The 25,537-nt window shown below is 37.7% G+C and overlaps 1 protein-coding gene across 4 annotated transcripts in view; it reads right to left on the reverse strand.

The window, feature by feature from the left end:
- Positions 1–25,537, reverse strand: part of pde4ba (phosphodiesterase 4B, cAMP-specific a) — a 149,314-nt gene that overhangs the window by 40,692 nt on the left and 83,085 nt on the right. For 2 of the 4 annotated variants that reach the window (XM_058402476.1, XM_058402472.1), the window contains 4 exons: positions 3,980–4,180; positions 2,152–2,188; positions 1,941–2,011; positions 255–304 (listed from right to left, as the gene is read on the reverse strand). In XM_058402476.1, the coding sequence (XP_058258459.1) occupies positions 255–304; positions 1,941–2,011; positions 2,152–2,188; positions 3,980–4,180 (359 nt within the window). Of the gene's footprint in view, positions 1–254; positions 305–1,940; positions 2,012–2,151; positions 2,189–3,979; positions 4,181–13,382; positions 13,500–24,969; positions 25,065–25,537 lie in introns of those variants that run through there. The other 2 variants (XM_058402475.1, XM_058402474.1) reach the window with 2 other exon arrangements.

The raw sequence follows: 25,537 nt of genomic DNA on the forward strand, positions 1-25,537 counted from the left end.
AAGATGTCTTAGCTCTCTGTTACATTTCATCCATCTCTTAGTTACACACACACACACACACACACACACACCACAGCGGAAAGATCACAAAGTAGGAAAATGCCCAGTCGGATGCCTGCTCTTTAAATAAGCATGTTAAAATGATACAAAGATAAGATATATTGGGTATTTTGAAACAGCTCAATGTCTCAGCACATGAAATGTTAATCAGACTGCTTTACACATTCACATTATAATGAAGTGTGATGGCTTACCAGACAGGCAGACTCTGGTGAGGGAGGGCTGCGTGGTAGCCGGTGATCTCCTAAATGGAAAAAAGTGTGCATATAATATTGGGCTTCAGCACATTTAATATATTTAACAGGATATAAAACTACCACATTTATTTGTGTGCCTCTGCGTTTCATGTTATCAGAGAGAACTGAACTTATACCTCAACGTTATGACAACTGAAGACTGAAATAAAGTCTAATATGTAATGCTGTAAATCATGTATTAATTGCTTAGACATATGAATACGCTCTAGATCTTTAATGTTATATGGAATTTCCTTCAATAATCCCAGAGAGAACTGATCTTCCTGAATATTTCCAGAAAGAACAGCCAGCCTGTGAGATTGATTTGATCTCCATCTGTCTGGCTCAGGACGTGACAGACTTGATCAAAACCCAACAAACGCCTCTAACAGAGTGTCTTAATTGGTTTGACGTAGCTCGTGGTAAGTCGAGGGGAAAAATAATCCCTGTGCTTAATAAAAGTGAGGAATTGCCTTTTTCTCCCTCCGCTCTCAGATTCCAGGTGGAAAAACGTGTCACTGAGAGGAAACGACAGACACGTGGAAAAGACCTAAGCAGGCGATTAATGTTTTTAAAGTGGTCGAATGCTAAGTGGAAAGTGGGATGAGGAAAATGTTAGACGGGGTCAGTGCACTTTATTGCTGAGAGTGGCTCCACGCTGTGCTCACACTGCCCTCTTGTGTTTCAGCAAACACACTGCTGCCTGTGATACGGTCAGGAGCTACTGTAGGCTTATGAGGGGAAAAACACCATCTTCCATCCATCTGTCCATCAGTTTTATGTAGCGCTTATCCTACACAGGGTCAAGGGAGGCCTGGAGCCGATCCCAGGGAACTTGGGGCATGAGGAAGGGGGACACCCTGGACACTATTGCAGGGCACAATCACATACACACAACTGCACACACTACAGACAATTTATAAACGCCAATTAACTGAAGGAGGACACCAAAATACCCACAGAGAACACAAATCCAACCCTAACCCAACCCCATTATCCCATATACCACTTCACATTCTAGTAAGCACTCTACAAGTAGTGTCACCTAATGTCGCTCAAGGCTCTATGTACACTATATGTCAGCATGGCATCTGTTGTGCAGCCTGTGAGATTAAGCCACCAGAAATATGATTTCCAAACAATTTGAACATGTCAGAAAGTCCCCTGCATGTAAAATTCCCAGACTAAAATATCCCAAAATGGAAGAGATCCCAGGTAGCAGCATGTTTATTTGTTATGTGCTAAAATGTTGTAGCTTTAATGCAGCTAAGAAATGCCCAATGATGTATTCGAGTGCAGATGAAAAAATTACACACTTTAATTGTGAAACATCAGACTTAAAAATTGGATTAAAAATATATTTGAATGTTAAATCAGTATTTAATGGTATTCATAATATGCAGAGAAACAAAAAAACATACCTGGTTAACTTACTACAAAGTAATAATACTGTCAGTTTCTAATCAAACTGTAACAATATTATTAATTGTAATAATATAGATGTCAGTTTTTAGAATGATCATTTGTGAATTGAAAAGGAAAAAAAGGATGGTTTTGTACAATATAAATAATCATCCAAAAGTATTTTTTTCTGAGTTATATTTCAGCTTGGGAAGTGCATTCATGTACGTAAACATAACTTACTTATTTGATGTACACTGTACATTAGTCAGCACTGTGAAATTGTTTCTGACACTTCGAAGGCTAGCCAAAACCTAGACACAGACAGAGTGAGTATTTAAATAAATATATTTACTAGTACAAAAGTCAACATTAACCTAAGAAAAGCTCCAGTCTACTGCTGAGCAATCACATTAATGACGACAAAATGACGTGAAACAACAGTCATGTTTACCTGAGCGAAAGGCGTGACGATTAGGTCATCCCCATGCCTGCGAAGAAAACAGGATATGATAACATTCTTTTAAAATTAGATTTCAGGAAACAAAGGCACATTAAGCAAAACTCTAAACGTCATCATAGCAAAGTGTCACGAATTAGCGCGTCTCACTGTAGAGGTATTTGCTAAAAGAGGCTGCTAACGACTTACTGTGCTGATGATTACAAATTGCATAAAAAGTGTGACTCTGTACACAATCCAGCACAATCTCTGAGATCTAAAATGCAATTTCGGGTAAGAAGACGTCATTGGGAAATGTGTTTTGCGTAATGGCAGGCAGTCAGTGCCAGTTGAGGCCATCAGAGGAAATCAGGCAGCATGTGGGACATGCGGCAGCCTGCCCTCAATTCCTTCCCCCTAATATCAACCAAATCAAGGTCCTGTGGGTTTGTTTTTCATTCACAAATTTTAAGCACATTGCTGAAAGGCTTATCATTATACTGAATATTTTGACATTCTAAAAAAATAATAAAAAGGCAGACAGATTTATACATTTAGGCCAAAATGCTCCTGTTTTCCACAAACTCCCTAATGTTTAAAATGTACATATGCATTTATGTATTTAAAATGTAATTAAAAATACAGTTTCTTTTAATCGATGCTCGCTTGTAACCTATTGAGCTATAGACTGTGCTTTTGGTGTAGACATATCATAAAATCATCAAAGACGTCTTTAACAACTGCATTTATACTAAATGTTAATGATCGTGACTGACAGCAGGTCATTTAAAACAAGCAAACAATTTAATAAAAGAATAATTTACTAATAAAATATCTTGAATATATTATTATTATTATTACTACTATATGTCCTGTTATAGGGTTACAGTAAAAATATTTAAAAATAATTCAACCTGTTTCTAGAAACGTTTAAGAATTTCAAACATGACTGTATGATAGTCTTGTTCTATTAGCAAATACCTTTAAAGGCTTTAAATTCAATTAACATTTTAATACTAATATATTTATGTATGTATGTGTCTATAAAAGCAGAATATGAAACTGGAAAGCCTGAAATGATTAAAAGGATCTAAAAACAAGCAGAATAATCGGATCTTTTTGATTTTCTATCCTCTTACAAAGACATTTAGTAGATATATTTGCCCATACTCCAGTGCAATGTGTGAGTTTTGATAAACATTTGGATGTCCAGAGCATATAACAAAACAACTGAATCATTTGCTTTCCTATTAAGGCAAAGTTTACGACAGTGAATAACAATAATCTCATGTAAAGTCTTATGTTTAGATGAAACAGACTGTTCTGTAGAGTAATGGTGCGTTCAAGTCATGTTGAAAAGATCGCATTTACCAGCTGAATGCATGTGAACGGCAACACAAAGTCGCAATTATGAGTGGGAATCTTTTTGATCTTCTTTGAGCTCTGAGTTTCCGATTAGGGGGTGTGTCAGTAAGAAAACATGCTGGAACTGCATGTGTGAGGAACATGACAGCAGAAGATAGAGAGAGAAAGAGATATCACTAAAGTAAAATAAACACCATACTACTTTGGGGATCCATCAGTTACATGTCTTTGTCAGGCTTTTTTTTTTTTTTTTTTAATTTAGGCTCTGGCTTAAGCAAAATGACCTGAACTCACACATTGTCATAACTCAAAAACACAAATTTCCCAGGAGGACTTGAGTGCACAGTAAGTAACCTGGTGATTTGGATTTTTTCCTGTTTGTGTTACATTTGTCTTGGTTTGTCTAAATTATTTTTGTGATTATTGTTGTGATATGTGAGGCATCATTATAATAATTGTTGTTGTTGTTTTAACTCACAGCTCTGAGGCAACAGAGGAGTTGCGGGACATGGATTTGGGCGAGAGGTCGTAGTCGCTGTCTGAGCGATATAGAAAAGACTCTCGCCGCTGGTTGTGTCCGGTTTGGGAGAAGTTGGGGTGCAGGATGAGCCCTGAGCCCGGGGAAGCCTGTGGATCCAGAGGACTGCATCCTGCAGACGGTCCGTTCTCCACATCGAAGCTGCAACAGCAAACACAAGCAAGAAATCTGTATGAATGGCTCAGTTCACAAACTTTCACAGTATGACTAGTCAAATACCCTGAAAAAAACAAGGATCCTGAAGCTCTGAGGTGGCAGTAATACAGGAGAACCTGAACCCTGGACCATGAAGCTCTGAGGCAGTGCTGCTTTTAAAGAACTTGGAAAATAGTATAGATTTAATGTAACATATTTTATATGATGTAGTCACCTAACAATTAAAACATATTTAACATTTTATATTTTAGGTCATTTTGAGACTGGTTACAGCTGCTTAACTTCTGTTTTAGTTTAGAAGAAATCAGAAATAAACTTTTCATTTATTAGAAGCTTTCTTAAAATCAAATGTCTTATGATTATTAAAAAAAAACTATTTAATCAGGATTTTCCAAACCTGTAACCAGCAATGTAGCTCTATAAAAGTCTACACATGTCTACACAGAGCACATTAAAACAGACTCTGGGCATCTCTGATTTTTAAATTAGACAGCAATCTACAGTTGACTGATGTGGAAGTTTAAGGGAGTGATATAAATGAAGTTAGCATAAGTACTCCCATAAGACAACAAAGTTTTGGAAAGTCTCAGAGATTCCCAGTAAGTGGGGAGGAAGCAAGTCGCATCCTTCCAAGCCCTCAGGAAGTGCAGGGGAGATGTCCTTGGCCCACTTCAAACGAGACACCCGCAATGGAAGTACACCAAGCTTAACTCAAACAAACACTGCTCAAATTTGGATGTGTGTGTTACCTCAGAAGTGGCTAGAGAAAGATAGTGGGAGACATTCTCTTTTTACCAGCACTGGGTTTTGGTGTCCTTGTGACTTTTGGTCGTTTCACAGCATGTGTACTGAGATGGTTTTAGACAACCCCTAAAGCCACAAGCAGGAAAGGAAGAGACAGCTGTGTTTCAGACAAGCTGAAGGGCTATGCTTTCAGTTGTTTGCTTTCTACTCACAGTTTCACAAATGTCAACTAAACTTGGAACCACATATTGGAGTATTCTTAAGGTGTGTGCATATGGATTTTCAATTTCTTTACTAAATGTCCTAAAAACAGGGTAAATTTACAACAAACACATCATAATCATAGTATCCACATCAACTCAGCTAATTAAAACCTTTCAACATTTTGCACAGTAAATTCTTACAGTCAACTGACCATTACTGAACAACTACTAATTTCCTCTACATACAATACAAACAAACACAGTGAAGTTGGTGATAACAGTATCTGTTGACACTAAGTCATCTGACTCATTTTGTGGCCATTACGTCAGAGTGAGCTTTGGGGTTTGACAGAGTCTTTGTGTCTACTAAGTTCAGATACTTTATTAAGCACCTTACAGTGTAACAACATCCCACTATTGTCGTCCCTCCTTCCTGACAGACCAACACTATAACACAAAAATGCAATGTTATATCACTGGTACTTGTGCATACAATTTTATTTCATTTATTGCATGACACTGAATAGTACAATAGTGTAGCATGGTATAGTAGTATGGTGCATAGTATGGTGCAGTGTAGTACATTTGATGCCACATGGTATAGTATGGTGCAGTATGGTATAGTATAGGGTGCAGTATGTTTTAGTATGATGCAGCATGGTGTATAATGGTGCAGTGTAGTATATAATATAGTATGGTGTAGTATATGATGCAGCATGTTGTAGAATGGTGCAGTATAGTATAGTATGGTATAGTATAGTATGGTATAGTATATGATGCAGCATGTTGTAGAATGGTGCAGTATATTATATTATATTATATTATATTATATTATATTATATTATATTATATTATATTATATTATAGTATAGTATAGTATAGTATGGTATAGTATATGATGCAGCATGTTGTAGAATGGTGCAGTATATTATATTATATTATATTATATTATATTATATTATATTATATTATATTATATTATATTATATTATATTATATTATATTATAGTATAGTATAGTATGGTGTAGTATATGATGCAGCATGTTGTAGAATGGTGCAGTATAGTAAAGTATATTATAGTATAGTATAGTATAGTATATTGTAGTATAGTATGGTGCAGTATGGTGTAGTATATGAGGCAGCATGGTGTAGTATGGTGCAGTATGTGATGTAGCATGGTGTAGTGTGGTGCACTATGGTATAGTTTAGAACAGTGCAATGTGGTGCAGCAGGTGTAGCATGGTGCAGTTTGGTTTTGGTATAGTAAGGTGCATTAAGATACAGTGTGGTACCCTATTACACTGAATGTAACAGCATGATGCAGTATAATGTGATGACAGCACTGTATAGTATGCTACAACATGTTGCAGAACAGTGCAATATTGTACAATATCTGCAGAATCTGCAATATCTGCAGAATTATACAGCATAATGGTGTAGGATATGATGCAGCATGTTGTAGAATGGTGCAGTATAGTAGAGTATATTATAGTATAGTATAGTATAGTATATGATGCAGCATGGTGTAGTATGGTGCTTTATAGTGTATTATATGATGCAGCATGGTGTAGTGTGGTGCAGTATGATATAGTATAGTACAGTATGGTGTAGTATATGATGCAGCATGGTGTATTGTAGTGCTGTATGGTATAGTATAGTATAGTATAGTATAGTATAGTATAGTATAGTATAGTATAGTGTAGTATAGTATAGTATAGTATAGTATAGTATAGTATAGTATAGTGAAGTATATGATCCCGTATGGTGTAGTGTAGTGCTGTATGGTGTAATATATAATGCAGCACGGTGTAGTGTGCTGCAGTATGTTTTAGTATAGTATAGTATAGTATAGTATATTGTAGTATAGTATGGTGCAGTATGGTGTAGTATATGAGGCAGCATGGTGTAGTATGGTGCAGTATGTGATGTAGCATGGTGTAGTGTGGTGCACTATGGTATAGTTTAGAACAGTGCAATGTGGTGCAGCAGGTGTAGCATGGTGCAGTTTGGTTTTGGTATAGTAAAGTGCATTAAGATACAGTGTGGTACCCTATTACATTGAATGTAACAGCATGATGCAGTATAATGTGATGACAGCACTGTATAATATGCTACAACATGTTGCAGAACAGTGCAATATTGTACAATATCTGCAGAATCTGCAATATCTGCAGAATTATACAGCATAATTTAGTATAGTGTATAGATTATTCAATATGGTACAAATTGGCATTTTATGGTGTTAAGGAGCAGTATGGTAGAGTAATGTACAGTGTGGTACAGCATGGTGAATTATAGTGTATAGCACAGTAGAATGGTGCAATATGGTTGATGATTTTATATAGTACAGTGGCATGTTTCAGCATAGAGCATTTTGGTATAATGCTGTATGTTATAGTCCAGTGTGGTACATTATACAACAGTATAGAGGTTAATATATTGGGGTAGCATGGGATAGAAGTATGTTAATGTATGGTGAGTTCATTATAGTACAGTATACCACAGAATTGTGCAGTAAGTTACAATATATTACAGAAGGGTGTGGTATGGTACAGTAGGGTGCAGTAAAGTACCTGATAGTACTGTACAATGCAGTATGGTACAGTATTTCTAAATGGTACAGTTAAATAAGAGATGCAGCATCTGTTCTAGTCTCATGCATTTTAGCTTAGATCGCAAGATTTATGGAGAAAAGATATTATGTTGCTTTGCAGGAAACCTGCAGGAAACTAGGTAATGATTTTGTTTCAAATTACTGTCAATATAAAATGTCAGAAAGCTTTAGAAAGCTTCTGCTAGCCTGAGGAGGTAAAGACCAGCTTCTGTCTTACATACTCAGAGTGTAAGATCTTTGTGACCTGTGAAAATCAAGTTCTCTGGAGGAGCAGGGTGCCCACTCCTTTTACTCTGGGGGAAAAAATCATTCTCGCAGGATGTCCTGTATTCTGAGTCACTCTAAACCCCAAGATGACAACAGGCTTGAAAACAGATATAAGGAAGTAACAGTCATGACCTTGTCTATCTGATATGTCATGCTCCCATGACAAAAGTGTAAAGACTTAAAGTGATGTCAAAGGCGTTTTAATCAATACACAGATGATACCCTAATATTATGTACGACCCCCTCACACACGTACGGAGCAGCCGAAAGATCAACAACAGCAACCAGTATTATAAGTATTTTTGTATTGTTTATTGTAAATAGGTTTATTGTAAATAGAAGTGTATCAGGTTTAAGGTAATATAAGTGGCTATTGAGGACAATGGACCAGTAGGACTTTATACTTTTGCAACAACAAAATGAAATTAATTTTTCGTCAATTTGTCTCGTTTTATTTGACTCAGCCTCATGAGTCAATATCATGAATATCATGAATGATATGAAATATCATCACTGTTAATTTTCCCACTGTTAAAATGAAATATATGAAAGAACACACACACACACACACACACTTACAATGCACATTGGGCAAACTGGCTTAATAAAAAGACCTAGGACTGTGTCTTTCTAATGAGCATAATAACATATTATTTGTTTTGTTTCGACTATTTCTCTCTAGAATCGCAGAATATAAAGTGATGACTAATAGATTATTCATCACTCTTTATTTAGATTAATTATGACCAATTAATAGGATAATTTCACCCCAACAGTGTAATTTACCTAAATTTACCTAGGATCCTAAATGTCACATTAGAAACAACAATTGTGTGTGTATTTTAATACAACAGTAAAAGCAACATGTTTTAAACTTGCGTAAGCCCATTTTTTGCCATTTGATGAAAAACAAATGAAAAACATTATGGTAGTAGGTTTATTGAAATTATATCTCAATATTTCAGAATGAAAATATTACTGAAAACTATAACTAGTATAAGTAATGAGTTGTAAAAATTGTCTAGATATCAAAGATTGTCTAACAATGAGCACATGTGAGGCAAATATCTGTGTAAGACTTATGGAGCCTATTCACATTATTAACATAGACACAGGAAAGATTATTTAAATGTTTTTTTTTCCCTCCCTCTATTTTGAATGTGACATCATATAACACAATTCTTCTTTGTAAATCATCCACAACACACACACACACACACACACATATAAGCACACACACACTAGCTAACTACATGTGCAAATCTGTTGATTTCATTGTGATGTTCAGTTCACAAAACTTTAAGCATTAGTCTGTTAAGACAACCAGTGGATGTATATTTTACATTTATTTAAACATTACTGACTTTAACTACTCACAAATTACATGCAGGTAAGATTACATACAGTTGAGGTAGAACAATGTACAGAATACTGTCACATTGCTTTTCTAAACTAAAAGGGAAATTTTACAATTCTTAATTAGTTAAAATGTCATTAGTCAGTAGTATCTGATGCCAGTAGTCTGATAAATGTCAGTAATCTGATAAATGTCAACAGTCAGTGGTATCTGATGTCAGTAGTTTGATGTCAGTCGTATCTGATAACTGTCAGTAGTCAGATGTATCTGATGTCAGTAGTCTGATGAATGTCAGTAATCTGATAAATGTCAACAGTCAGTGGTATCTGATGTCAGTAGTTTGATGTCAGTCGTATCTGATAACTGTCAGTAGTCAGATGTATCTGATGTCAGTAGTCTGATGAATGTCAGTCGTATCTGATAAATGTCCGTAGTCAGAAGTATCAGATGCCAGTATTCTGACAAATGCCAGTGGTCTAAAAAATGTTGATTTGCAGTCAGTAGTATCTGATGTCATAAGTCTGATAAATGTCAGTAGTCTGTAGTATCCGACAAATGTCACTAGTTCTGTAGTACTAATATTTGACTGACAAGCTGCAAATCAATGTTTTATAAATATTGTTGGTATTTAAGTGAACTTTAGGTGCAGCCCTAAATCCAACTTAAGTGCTTGTTGCCAGAAAAAAGTTTAACTGACCACAGAACCTGGGTGGACTTAAAATTCCAGTAGCATCTATTCAATTCCAGGTTTGAATGTTTGTATTTAAATAGAAAGAAATAAAGAAAAGTCAGCTAATGTTTACAGATAGAGCACATATGACCTATATGACAATAAGAAGGTGTAAACCCTGCTTTAAATGCCACTAAATTACTGAACTTATGCAAGTGATTATGAGTAATGCATAGCCGGGAGCCTAAGAGAGCATAATTAGCCCTGTTCTCTGGGTGAAACGGATGTCTGCTTTCTGTCTCCTGTCAATCAGAATAGGGTTAACCAATCAGAAGTGGCTAGCTCATGTGTTCAGAAAAGCATAGTCCAGCTCAGCGTTATATGACATCTCATAAGCAGTGGTGTGAAAAGACACGGCAGCGGAGGAAGGACATGTCAGCTTTCACACTCGCAGATAAGGAGACTCAGCTGATGAATGAGAGTGAGCTAGAAACAGTAACTCGTGTCAGTGTTACATTTTGAATTGCTCAACAGTCTTGTTTGAGGCTGCACTCAATGGGGATTTGAATGAGAGCAGTGAAAAATAAGAACGATTAAACAGAGTGACAATATATTTATTAAACATTCAGGCTTGTGGAAGAATGAGCCAATTTGGAGAACTGGTCAAAACAATTTTGTGACGTTTGCAGGCTTGACACATGACTTTGGGGAAAACGGGGACTTTTGGCCAGGGAGAAGCATTTCTACAGCTGTGGGAAATGGTGTGTTTAGAGAGACAGAAAGAGAGAGAGAGAGAGAGAGAGAGAGAGAGGGAGAAAAAGAGAGAGAGAGAGAGAGAGAGAGAGAGAGAGAGAGAAAGAGAGAGAGAGAAGATGGACAAGAATTTTACAAATATGGTCCAGGGAAATAAGACATGCTGTGAGCTTTGCTGTAAATGGCATAAAATTACAGCATGGGGCAAATGAATTAGCTTACTGTGGAACAGTGTACTGTTTTTTCCATGACATACTTTAGTCTGCATAGCTCCCCAAATGGCACTAGTCTGGGTAATTTGTGTGTCTGTGTGTGTTTAGGAAGAAGATGTTTGTATGGCTTTGTGTCCAGCGTTTTACTTCTACAGTGACATACACCTGATTTTTTTAAGAAGATATAAGAAAGGACCTCACAAACTATGATGATGGATAATGTAAATATAGAAAGCTAGCTAGCTGTGTAGATGTGTATACTGTATCAATGCAGAATGTTAACAGACAAAAATCTGATGTAATAATAGAAATCCTTGAGCATGAAAAATTGCCTTGAGTATGTTGCTACTAGCATGTGTTAACCCCAAGCAAACACCAAATCAGCCCATACTGGCCAAACATGATAAAGTGTCTTAAATCAACACTGCAACCATGTCTCTGAAATACTATCAAACAGTTGCTCTACAGCTACGGTGAAGGACATCTGAAGAACAAAAGAACATTCAGCCCATAGCAGAAGACCTTTAGATACAGATACTAAGCACATACTATGTACATACACACACAATGTGCAAACACACAGACAGAAAAGATGATAAAAGTATGAGCACATAAAATTAGAAGATCACAGGTTACATTTGCTTATGGGGTTAAGTGTCTACCCTCCCAACTGCTTTGCATCACAAGAGTGATATACAATAAACTGAACACAACTCTGCTAGAAATCTGTATACAAGTATGCTTTATGAATAAAATGAACACAGGCCTGGGTGTGTTGTTATAGAAAATCAAAAACAGGGTGATGTGAAGTGTTTAATTCCTCTTATACCACGGCAATTTATATGTTTTATTAATTAAAGAATAATAAAGATAGACAGTACATTTTATCCTCATATAGCTATATGCTTAATGCCATTCCTAAAGCATGTTCCAGTTATCATTTATTTAATCTTAAATGATCTTAATGCTGCTATAAACAGTTCTTTCGCAGTCTCTCATTTTGTGTCTCAGATCTTAATAAGACACAAACCCCCCCCCCGAGCTTATCATGTTACCATGAAACACAACACTCTCCAGCCTGCAGACCTAAACAACCAGCTTTATCTCTGATTCTGTTGTACTACAGAGTCTGTATTACTAAGACTACTTCCAAAAAGGCTAAGTAAAAAGATTTATAAAAAGTGACATTTTCTCCCCAAATCCCTACATAAGTAATGGCACATTAATAAATGTATAAGTCTGTGATTCGTCGTGCAGCAGGCACTACTGTCAGAGCTACTACTGTAGAAAACTTATCAACGCCTTCTGACCAATCAGAGTTGAGAATCTGACACCACTGTTGAGTTGTGTAATGTAATGTCTACACTCTGACATGTCAGCAAATGATAAACAACAAATGGCAAAATGTAGAGGGCTTCTCTGGCTTGTCTAAAAGGTGGAACCCATAATGGTTCTGTCTAAATGTTCCAAATGTATGTTACTATGTACTTGCTTTCATGTAAAGCAAGACCTTTACCAACTCACAAAATACCTTAATATATGTATGCACATACAATAATATGTACACAAACATACACACACATATGTATTGTACATATTTAATTTAATATTAACTGTATATATGCAAGTTAAATGAGTGTTACGTTTACCTACTTTTGATACACAACAACCCAAAACAAAAACACTATTGGCTACCAAACATATTGCTAATGAGTCAACACAAACCCAGCACTCGTATAAATGCAACAATCCCGCTTGCTAAAAAAGACAAACCATAATCTCTTCTAACCCCATGAACCTATTTTGATTTAGAAAATAAAGGATGATTTTAGACCCGTCAGTTCAACTCACAACACGATGAGGAGACTGTGCAGGCGTAGTACAAGCTCCCTGTCATGTTTGTGAAACCTGGGTTTGTTTTTGCACTGAAACTAAAGCATGACATAAGACGATATAGGAATGAATTGTACCGCAGCTACATTCCCACCCTGAAGTGACGGCTGACTCAATCTGCCCTGCAGATTATACATCAGCTTACAAACAGTCGCACAGCCCTTCAGGCGTGATCTCAGGTCAAACAGGGAGCGAGAAAGTCTACAACAAGGATATATGCAGAGGTTTTGCTGCTCTACTTCTGCAAGAGTTGGCCTAGTTTCAGCTGAGAGACCTTTACTCCTGTGCTGCGACAGTCAGACGCATGACAGACAAACATGCAAATCAGTCTAATGCACAAAAAGGAAGAGAGGGAGCATGAAAGTGAGAGATAAACATGTAAATCAGACAGTCCTTGAGACAGATAGACAGACAGATGGTGAGAGACAGACAGAATGAGTCAGAGAAAAGTATGAGAATGAATGTGTTCTGACCTGAAGGTAGGAGTGTGCAGCCTTTTTACCACTTCTTCACTAAAGTCGAAGTAAATCCTGCCCTTGTGACAGGGCGACCGCCGGTACATGGCCCTGAGACGCACTGCTATGCTCTCAAACACACACTAGCAGCATCGGTCCAGCATGACTCCACGCTCACACACACACATTCACACACTCACACCCACTGAGCCCTCCCACTGAGCTGAGCTCCATGCTGTAGCCACTTCCTCCCAAAGCTACACCATGAGGCTCTCAAACACAAAAGCAGGAGGGGAAACACAGAGCCACGTTCTAATCCGGGACTGGAGTCTGACTCGTGGATCTGGACTTAGTGTGACCTTTTTTTAATTCAGCATCTGATTCAAATTTCCAACCTGAAATGCACAGCAATATCTGGCAGTCTGATGTAGGTAACCGGAGCACATGTCTGAGATGCGTTCCATAGCTCAGTAATAGTGCGGCTTATTTTTCCCTTCAAGTGCAGCTGTTTAACCGACCAAACATGTTTCACAGGCTTTTCTTACAACACAATGCAAAAAAGTTTTCATGCTGTGAGCCATGCCGGATTTGCTTGTGGTTTACAGTCTAACAATAGGGTCTGATGTGCTGTGCTGGGAGATTCACTGAATTTTTTATTTTTTTTAAAAAAAGATCATAGTCACACCAAAGCAAAATACTAATGTTTATGAAATACATAAAGAGTCATTATTAACGAGTTAATGTAGTCTTTCTGTTGAGTCAAACCAGTCTGCTCTCTCTCATGCATAATAAAATCTTTTGCATTACTATTAAATAATAATATAATAATAGAATACAAGACTCTTACAATGCTCTTATCTGCTGCAATGTGTCAGATCATCACTGTAACATCTGGTGGTATTTTCTGTCAAGTAAGACCTTTACATATTCACTAAACAACAAAGCATCACAATGTCCGTATTCTACGGCATGCCTGTGTATGCAGACACACAAACACAGTGGTGCATAAAAACACACAAACAGCAGAAAACAGGCAAGTCTGATATTACAATGTCGCTAAAACCACATGTCGAGCACCGTAACACAAAAATGTACAATCAGTTCAGATGACCTTTTCAATCTGGTAAAATAAGGTGTTATTTTTGTGGCATGTACAGTCAAGACAAGAGGCCTCATGGAAAAATCTCTACCACTGACTCACATCTAGATCAGATAAGCAGTTAGTAACAATAATAGGAGCTTTAATTAATCATCTTACAGATGAAAACTTGATTAGCTATGGAATTTACCCTGAGTATTTTTCTCGTTGTGTTAAGAGCACCAAGAAACTGTCAACAACCTGTACGTCAAATGACAAGTGATAAAAGGATGTGAATATTTAATTCCACAAACATCCAGTCTCACTGTTGTTGTTGTTTTTAAAATTATACTACTTACATACTTTTTTAAACTCATGCTAAAGATTTTTTTTTAATAATATGAAGGTAGTGTTTAATTCATTTTTAATTTAACTTAATCTATAAAGTATATTTTGATCATCTGATGAAAAACATGTAGCCCTGGATATCCTTTATGAGCATGTCAGAGACATTCAGCAGGGTTTTATAATAAATCATTACGTGAGAAGTGCACCAGGAAGCGCAATGTCAAATCTAACAATAAATCTGACATTAAAAATTATTATATCCTTGCATTCCAGGAGACTAAAATGAGTGTCGGGAACCATTTCCAAATCCAAATCTGTGGAAAAAGGACAATAAGGATATTAAAAGGCAATAAGCCACTTATAAAAATGAAAGCAGTAAAAACTGCATGGTTTGATTTTCTAGTGAAATCTTAAATGCCACAGTAAGGTCGCTTTACAATAAACAGAATGGAAACTATTCCATTCAGCTCTGAAAAATGGGAACAGAAACACAATCCACCCTACTATTACTAATACTACACACACACACACACCATTTAGTAATGCCTTCATCTCAAAGCATTAGATGTGTTAAGGAAAAGAAAACTCATTACTCTGCTTGTGCAAGCCACGGCTATTACTGTGACACACGCTGACGGATCAGCGGCGACACTCCACAACTCGTGGCGGTGGATCATCACTGTCACCCTGAGAGGATCAGAGATCAGACGCTGTCTCCTGCTTTCATTTCTCACTGCAAGTGACTGACTTCTGCTAGGCAAAAGAGCCATGGCCTGAGTCAGTGTTTCAGAAGGAAGTCTGATATTTTGCATAGAGCAGGCAGGGCAGCCTAAGTAAAGCCCACGTCATGATCCTGAGAGACAACAATGAAAGTGGAGATGGGCCAGACAGACCAGTATGGACAGCAAGCGTGATTCAGACAAGAACAATGGTGAAGTGTCAAGTGTCTGGGTGAAAAGATACTCGCTTTCGATCAGAACAAAAGAAAGCTGAGTGAGGAAACCAACCAGTCATTCTGAAGTCCATTAATGTGTCTATTGATCATAAAAGTCAGACAGTGAGAGAGACACAGAGAGAGACAGAGAGAGAGAGAGGCAAAGAGAGAGACACAGAGAGACAGAGAGAGAGAGAGAGAGAGAGAGAGAGTGTGTGTGTGAGTTCCTTTGGGGCAACACAGGTGTAGAGTTGGCTTGTACAGCTCAGTGTGTGTGTGTGTTTGTGGTTCCAGCACCATCAGTCATCCACAGCACAGTTTCATTAGGTCAGTGCAAATCCCATGTCTGTCTCCACAAGTGTTTTTTTTTTTTTTTTCATTTGTTCATCTTTAGTAAGCACTGTATGCTGATGCTGATCCAATTCCAGAAATACTGGAAGCAAGGCAGAAACAGACCCTGGAAAGGAAGCTCATGCATCAGGGGCTCCATGTACACACTCATTCACACATTTGCAAATACGGAGGGTTTAGAACAAATAATTCACTCACTGGTATGCCGGGAGGAAACCAGAGAACCAAAGTCCAGATGAAGACGGAGAGAACATATGAAACGGCACACAGACGGTAACCCGAGCTACACAACTCTGGTGGATGTGTGAGGCAGCAACGCTATCTGCTACACAACAGTGCTGCTTAACATATAATCAAACAATTAATAAAAGTATTTCTAGCATTTTTTATTTTTGTAAAATAACTAGAGATGGTACTGATCCTCTATTGATACCAGGCCAATACAAAAAACAAAACAAAACATAGACCAGATATCTGAGAAAATATATCAGATATCAGATCCTGTTACAAATGGCAAAGATTGTAAATAGATTTGTATATGAACAGGTGTTTGTATATGAAGAGACGTGGCTTTTCTTTTGTTAGGACTGATTTTATAATAAGTATACTTAATGTTTTATAATATTTACATATGATTTTTGTGTTGAGTTAAACTGTGAAGTGCTTCAACTTAAAAAAACTTTTTTTTTAAAGATGGTTAGCAGAATCCAGATGAAACTTAGATGGTTATCAGAGTAGTCAGATACTCAAGGCAACATTACTAAAAGACTATGTAGTTTTGTTTCTAAAACACTGTTGCAGCACCAGCACATGGTACCCCCAGAATGTGGTTAAGGCTCTGAGTGGTTGACCGGAAGATTGGGGTTCAAGCCCCAGCCCCACCAAGCTGCCACCATTGGGCCCTTGAGCAAGGCCCCCAATCCACCCTGCTCCAGGGGTGCTGCATCATGGTTGACCCTGCGCTCTGACCCCAACGCCCAAGGATGGGATGTGTGAATAAAGAATTTCACTGTGCAGTAACGTATAAGTAACAAATAAAGACAACTTAACTTAGAAACACTGTTATGTATTTTCTAATCAAATGATGCACAGCCCCTACGATGGGCTGATACTCCATCCAGGGTGTATCCTGCCTTGATGCCTGATGACGCCTGAATAACGCCCAATGACGCCCAAGAATAGATCAGATAAGAGGTACAGACAATGAAATGAAATGATGCACAGCAGTTTCTAGCATATCCATCACATCATTACATACATTATATTCTATTACATTATATTATAATTCTTTTGTAATTTTTATCCATTAAGATTATTTTGATTTTGTCATGTCATGAGAATCTTTAAATACTGTATATTTTGTCAACAAGTATATTTATCATATTTTTCCTTATTGGCAAAATGAAAAGCAGATCCAATGAAAATCCCCTTTAAGATAGCACATAGGTATACCTGTGTTAAGATTTTAGAAAAAAAAGTTGAGGTGGAAGTATTTGGATGATTTCTAGGATTAATACATCAAAATTATAAGACCTACCACAGAGCGGCAAACTGAAGAACTGCAAACAAGTCGCTAGGGGGCAGCAGAGTAAAAACATTCACTCAATAATATGGCATGTGTGACTTGTATCAACAGGGAAAAACCCCTGTACCATGAAACACGAATAGGAGAGAGCCAGCTATAGATAGGCAGCATGCTGATTTTCATCTGCATCCATGTGAATATTATATGCAAAAAGGTTGTAGGTCAACTGCACACTGTTTATTAAAACATGTAAGTTTAGCTATCCAAGCCAAATTCAGATAGAGTTGGGCATGAAATAACAGAACAAAAGAAGAAATATTTATTAATGATATTAAAAAATCAAACACAAAAACAGGCAGATGCACTAAAACTGTGACTCGCCCACATTCGTCTCAACAATTGTTTATCGGTGTGTTGGACAGAAAGAAGAGAAAGAAAGAGAGAGCCTGTCATCTCTGAGTCATTTCTTACCAGCTGAATAAAGCCATAGATGAGAGCAAAATGAGTTTTCACCACATGGTTTTGAGTTGAATAAAAACATGAATTTGGTGAACGAGAGGAAGTGAGACAGAGAGATGGCGTCCATGCTCCTTCTCACATCTACCGGTGATGCTGCCTGCAGGGCTGAGCAGGACTGCAGAGTCATCACGGACAAGTCTAAAGCCAGGACGCATTAGATAACACACTGATCCAGCCTGAAACGTCCTGCAGCTCATCACACACAAAGACTCACACTCACAGGCCACTTTATTAGGAATATTATACTGATATCACAGTTTGTGCACATGGTATGTGGCATGGATTCTATAAGCTTTGTCATTCTGGTCTATGATGGCACGATTGCATCACATTGCTGCAGAATTGTGCAGCTCCACATTCATGCTGCTGTTCTATCTCATCCCAGAGGTGCTTCTAACCGGATTCGGATCTGTTGACTGAAGAGGCCAGTGAAGTGCACTGGAATCGATATCATTTTCCAGGAACCGGTTTGAACTCTGTGTCATGGTTTCAGATTCCTGTTCTTGCCTGACAGGAGAGGAAGAGTGGTATAAGATAAGAAGGTAAACAGATGCTTAACATAAGCTGAGGTGTTCAAACAACACTCAACTGGTTTTAAGAGGTGCTCCAAGAATAAATTCCTCACACCATTAAATCCACCATGTCATATGACAAGCAGCCTGAACTGTTCACAGCACAGGCAGGGTTCCTGGATTTATGCTGTTGAAGCCAAATTCTGACTAGTAATCAAAATCCTGATGACAAGACAAGGACTTTCAAGTTCAGCCTTTTCTTGGCTGGCAATAGTGGATCACGATGAGGTCTGTCGTGTTGAACCAGTATTCTACTCTGATCTGATCAGAGGGTCTTGCTGATCTTTTCTTGACGATCATCAGTAGATGTTTTTTGTCTTTTGCACCATTCTGTATAAACTGTGTGAATATCCCAGCAGATCGGCAGTGTCTGTAACGCTCAAACCAGCCTGTCTCAAAGTCACTGAGATCACATTTTTCTGCATCCTCATGTTTGATGCTAATGTTAACTGAAGCTCTTGACCTGTATCTGCATGAGTTTGTGCAGTGTGCTTCTGCCACATGATTGACTGAGAGGATAATTGCATGAATGAGCAGCTGTTCCTACTAAAGTCTATAAACAATCAATTTACAATGGCATCCATTCTATTGCAATAACTCCCAAAGCCAAAACAATAGAATATAACTTGCATATTGCACAAATTTAAAACATTAAACAAGAGGGTCAGTGTGCTAAAAGAACATTTGATCTGTTCTTTTTTGGTCCCTCACTTGCTTCTGAAGGAAGGTGACCTTGGAGCCAGTATACTGCATTTGATGTTAGTGGATTTTGGACAACACTTCACTATGCTTGCTGATCCCTCAGGTCATTTTCAGCCTGCTTGGACCACATCTTCTTTGGTGCTGATGGTTGCAGTTTCCACTCTGTGGGCTGCTGTTTCCAAAAATGTACTGTATCCAGCTGGCCTTCATCCTAAACCATTATATCCTTCTTCTCTGGATTTCCGCCTTGGTTGTGGGTTGCTGTTCACATCTTGGTCTTGTTTCAAAGGTGTGTGGGAAAACTTGGAATATTTATCATGAACATCAAAAGACCTTTTGTTAATGTCTGACTTAAGCAGCGTACATGTGTCTACGATCTACTCCATTTACTTCACAGGCTATTTAGAGACGACAGAAAGTGATAAAAGAAGTACACAAAACCTTTTCTTTGATTAATGAGCATACACATACAGTACATTATGAAAAAAAAAATGTTCAGAATTCAGTTCCCTTCATTGTAATTCCAATGTTCTGTTCGGATAATTGTTTTGATATTACACAAAGGAAATCCGGAGTAAGAAGCCTTTTAAAAAGGCCTTCCCTTTATCTAGTAAAAATGATAACTGCTTCCTGGATGTTACCTTGAATCAAAGACTGATTTTGTATACAGATATTACAACTACAGCTATGGCTTTAAAAGCTTCTGGGGAAGAAAAACCTCCAAAATAAGGACCCATTAAAATGAGTCATTTAGAATTTGAAGGTTAAATAACAGCCATCCAGATGATCAAAGAATAAATTCAATCTTGTTGAAGCTATAGTCAGTACATTTCTGAAAAAAAACCCAGCCTTATTATTATGTTCAGTAGTGACAGCAATGACATAGAAGTAAATTCTACACTTGACTGAATACTATAGATGTCACTCTGGTTGACATATTCTGGCATTGTGCTGTGCATGGTGTATTCTGTTTTTTAAATTTTTGTCCATTTATGTGATCTTGTATGTTAAATTTGAGTGTTATGGATGGGGAGCTTAGCCTGGGTTGTTACTATATGTAAGAATTATGTAACAGAATTCAGTAAGGGACACTGACTGGTCTACAAGAGCTGACCAAACCTATACTGCGATTTCCATCGTTAGCTAAATTAGAAGGGGAATGTCTGTACTGAGCATGTTTGCCTCGCACCTGCAGGGTTGGGGATGTGATTGCAAAGAAAGTCCAAACTTGTCCCCTCATTAATAGGTATTTATTCACTCGTTGTTTTTATATTAGTAGTAAGAGCATTATAGCTCATCCTGGAATCACTGGATGCAAAATAAATAAATAAACAAACACACAGTCTCTTAACTTCAAGATAGCCAAACCAGGATGTTTTTGAGAGAGAGGAAGGAACTGGAGAACTTGGAAGAAACCCATGAGATAACATATGAAACTCCACACAGAGCGTAACCCGAGCTCAGGTTCAAACCCCAGACCCTGGAGCCGTGAGGTGCCAACACTACCTATTGCATCATTATGTCACTAAAATATTCATGCATAAATAACTGTCAAAAGCCCACCTCCAGAGCGGTTACTGTGGATTGTCCTGAGCTGTACAAATCCAACACAATGGATATTTTGTGTTGCTGTTTTCATTTATGTGTATGCTTTGTGTATGTGTGTAACATGGTGTGAATGCAGGGTGAGATATTACACTTCCTTAGGTGAGATGACACAATGCGTCATTGAAGAGTGCTTTCCCAAATAAGCAAAAACTGAATGGTATAGATTTTTAGACAGAAAGTCATTGCTCTGTTTTAACTGTGAAGAAAGCCACAAAGTTGGCCAACCTCTGACAGAAAAATGGAGGTATTGTAATGGATCTTTTCGCTGAGCAGACCTCATGATCTGAGTAAGGGAGAGAACAGAGCAGAAGGCAAAAACCAAACACTGAAAGCCAAAAGGGCCTGACTTGCAATCGGAGAACACTGAATACGAAAGCGTTTCATTCCTTATCATCACACACAGTAACACTCCAGTCTCTAGAGATTGCTTAACAACTAGATAATTATATTATTGTGAAACTGTACACAACTTTAAAGCATGTTTATGATAAATAATTGTCCATGGATGAATGTCTAACATGCAGTATTCATTCCATAGAAATGAGAAATGCTTCATCAAAGCTTGTGTACCACAGAGAGTATTTTTTTTTTCTAGCTTAATTATCTCAAAGCATTAAGGTTAAAAATATATTCTAATATGTTTCTCATTTCTATAGTAACAGCTAATTCACTGGGACTGGCATGCACATGAGCCACATTAAATCTAATAATGTCCATAGAAAGTTTTTACTTAAGGAGACAATTAACATTTATGGAAGTAGCCTTCCGTGTCAGGGTTTCATAAAGGTCTTAAAAGAGAGAAGAAAAGTTTACAGTGATAAGAACGCAACTTTAAATGCAACTATAAATAGATAAAACATCTGGTGTGCTATTTTTTAATAAAGAAAAATGAATCTAATAGTCTACAAATTGCCATAAGATGATATAAGAGGAACAAAACACTTCATGATGGTAAGTTATGGGAACAAAATAAACTTGATAGCAGGAACTCCCCTTTATTTACGGTGCGTTATACAACAGTGGTTGATTAGTTACCAACAGCATGCCCTAACATGTTTTCCTCTTAACTGCTTGGGTTAGTTAACGTATATCGTATAGCGAACGCTCAGGGTTTTTTACTTCTTCTTTTTATTTTTTCCGAAAACCATTGCTGCAAAATTCTTCACACGTATTGCAAGAGTTCACAGTACAAATGCCTTGTACCGTTTTAGTTGTTGTTGTAAAACACTTAGTGCTGCAGGTTTTTTCACTGAATATTTTATGAATACATACAAAAAAAAAAACATACATCAGGATATCAGTGAAACAGCATCGACCTTGCCAGGAAATGGCATTTTCTACAGACACAATGCAAAGAGGAAGTGATACACTTACAGCTCCATTCAGTGTATGAAACTTCTACAGATATTTCAGTAATGTTAAGAAAGTACGTCAAAATAAACATGTGAAGAAAAAACCAAAGAGGCCTGTGTTAGGTTGCTATACAATGGACAAGTATGAAGGAAGAGGAGAGTCTAGATGTAGAGATAGAGATGGAGGTAGAGGTAAAGTATGAAAATGAATAGGAGGAAGGCCTTGCCCAGGGAGACAAGTAGTCGCAAAAAAATTTGTTAACCCTTCAATAACCGCTGAGAAAGGCCAAAGGTTCGGGCTTGAGACAATAACTCATCTCTTGCTGATTAGGAACGATGGGAAAGTTCCAACTTGCTTCACTATAAATATGTTAATCAGACAGTTTTGACTATTAGACAGTTCTGCAACTTTAAAACAGCTTATATTAGACATTTGTGATCAGACAGCTCTATATTACCTGACAGCTCTGCAGTATCAGACAGCTCTATACAATCAGACATCTCTGCAGTATAAGACAGCTCTGCAGTATCAGACAGCTCTATACAATCAGACATCTCTGAGCTATCAGACAGCTCAGTTTTATAAGACAGCTCTGCATTATGAGACAGCTCTATAATAGCAGATTGCTTTATATTAACAGATAGCTCAGTAGTATCAGAGAGCTCTATAGTAACAGACAGTTCTATATAATCAGACAGCTCTGAGATATCAGACAGCTGTATAGTAACAGATCAGCCTGTAGTATCAGACAGTTGTCCAATATCAGGCTTAGTAGTAATAGATAAGTCAGTAAGCTGCAGTATCAGGCAGCTTTTTAGTAACAAATAGCTTTGCAGTATCAGACAACTTTTTAGTATCAGATGGCTCTGAAGTATCAGACAGCTCTGCAGTAATAGATGAAGTATGAAGTATCAGACAGCTCTGCAGTAATAGATGAAGTATGAAGTATCAGACAGCTCTGCAGTAATAGATGAAGTATGAAGTATCAGACAGCTCTGCAGTAATAGATGAAGTATGAAGTATCAGACAGCTCTGCAACGTCAAACAGCATTATAGAAACAAATAGCTTTGCAAAATCAGCCGGCTTTGTAGTATCAGACAGCTCTGTAGTATTAAGCACATTAGTAGTAGACTTTAACACACTGTGGTCTTTCAGCTATCATGTAACCGTGACACAATGCATTTGGTAAGATGATCTGATGTGGTGGTGTAACAGCTGTCTTATTACAGTCAGTGTTTGGTATCTGTTAGATCTGTGAAGGACATGTCTGAACAACAGAAATGAACAAAGTACACACTCAGGAATAATCATCAGTATCCGAGTATGTCCTGTTTTAATGCGTACATTTGTTTATTAGAGGAAGGATAAGTTTAATGTGGCTATGAAGTCTATTAGATAGTACCACTGACTTTTACTATTTGTGTGTGTGTGTCACATGGGATTAAGTTTAATTCTAATTTTCTGTTTGCAAGAAGATAGCCCCTTTAGATCTTTTGCAATTTGAAATACCCTGCAGTGGCCACCAGCTAATAAAGGAACATTTAGCTGTGCCCTTTATTATACGACCTCCTGCCCAGAGAAATGCCCTCAGCATGAACAATCCTCTGGAGGCACATGAAATTACAGACCCTATTGCAGATCTCGCCTGCCACAGCAGGTCTAATCAGCGTAAAGGGCACAGCTTGTGCAAATAAGTATACACATACACACACATATACACGATTGTTTTCATTAACATGAACAGCCTCACTCATACACCTATCTGCAGTTTGATGAAAGAGTTTTGATGCATCCTCCAAAATGTGGTTAGGTCCATAAATTATAACTTGAAAAGCCAAAATGGAAGGTGGACATATCCTGTGAGCTGACAACATCAACAGGATATGAACGAAAAGCAAGAAGTTATGCCTGCTGTTTTTGGCCTGATTTGAAGGATTTGGAAGTGTTTTACATCTGGAACAGTTATAAGAGCAACAGCTACTTCAAGAAGAATATTACATGTGAAAGGATCCAAAAGATGCTCAGAGAATACAAAAGAGGCTCAATTTGAAGAAAGGCATACATAAATTAGTTTTGTGTAGATTATTTGACCATTTTTGTTAAAATTGAAATAAAACATACACACACACACACACACACAAAGCACATATATAGAGATTTGTGACAAATTAAAGGGGAAAAACAGGGAAGCATCACTACAAATCAATAGAAGTTCCTCTGACTGATCACCATTATCAACTAATGAAACAACAATTTCACAATTTAACAATTTCTATTTTTAAGGTAGTCATCTCTTCCAGGAAGACTCTGCCCCCATCCACAGGTCAGGGGAGCTCACTGGATGGTCTGATGATGAAACTCGAAAATGATTGTAAACAAGATGCTATGGCATGTGCAATTGAAACTTGTTCTCCGGGCTCGTGATGAACCAGCACCATATTAAGAAGTTTATGTAGGTGTTTTTTGTCCTTTAATTTGTCACCCATTTGTGCATACATGCATATACAAATACAGAAAACATGCCCATACATGGAAAATACAATTTGATTGTGGTATTTGCTAGGAAAATGCTGCTGGACACTAGCCACCCTCCCAGCAACAGTGTAACACTCACCAGACCCAGGAATGGCGACGGTATGAAAACGTGCTCACATTCAACGAAGCCCTTTTGTCCTCCAGCAAAGCCAGAGCCATCATGCTTAGCTCCTAAGTGCATGCAGCGCTCATCATGCATGGAACTTCTAAACGCTCAAACATATCCTACTCTCTCTTGCATGTCGCTGAAAGGCTGAACTGGCTCCGGTTACAGCGTCATGCGTCTTTCTCTTGACGGGGTCGTGTATCATCGGGCTGCTGTCCCACCTGGTACGAATAGCATGCCAGTGTTATAGATGCTCAGAGTCACTGCTAAAAACCTACACTGTAGTCATTAGGATAATCCACAACAATGAGGAAGTCCTGAGTAAATAAACTCCAAGCGGGGCCATTGTGAACAGGCCAAATAATACGTGGGATAAAATAAACAAAAGACAACAGCACAAGAGAACCAAGGCTTAAGGTTAGGCATTATTGGGGTTTTAGTGCTGTTTACAGGGTCACATCTGTATTCTCTATCCCTAACTCCATACAGGAATTTGTCCAGTAATACACATAGCTTCTTATTTGTATTACCCAACCCAATT

Source organism: Hemibagrus wyckioides, linkage group LG11, assembly GCF_019097595.1.
Source record: "Hemibagrus wyckioides isolate EC202008001 linkage group LG11, SWU_Hwy_1.0, whole genome shotgun sequence".
In the NCBI taxonomy this organism is placed as follows: Eukaryota; Metazoa; Chordata; class Actinopteri; order Siluriformes; family Bagridae; genus Hemibagrus; species Hemibagrus wyckioides.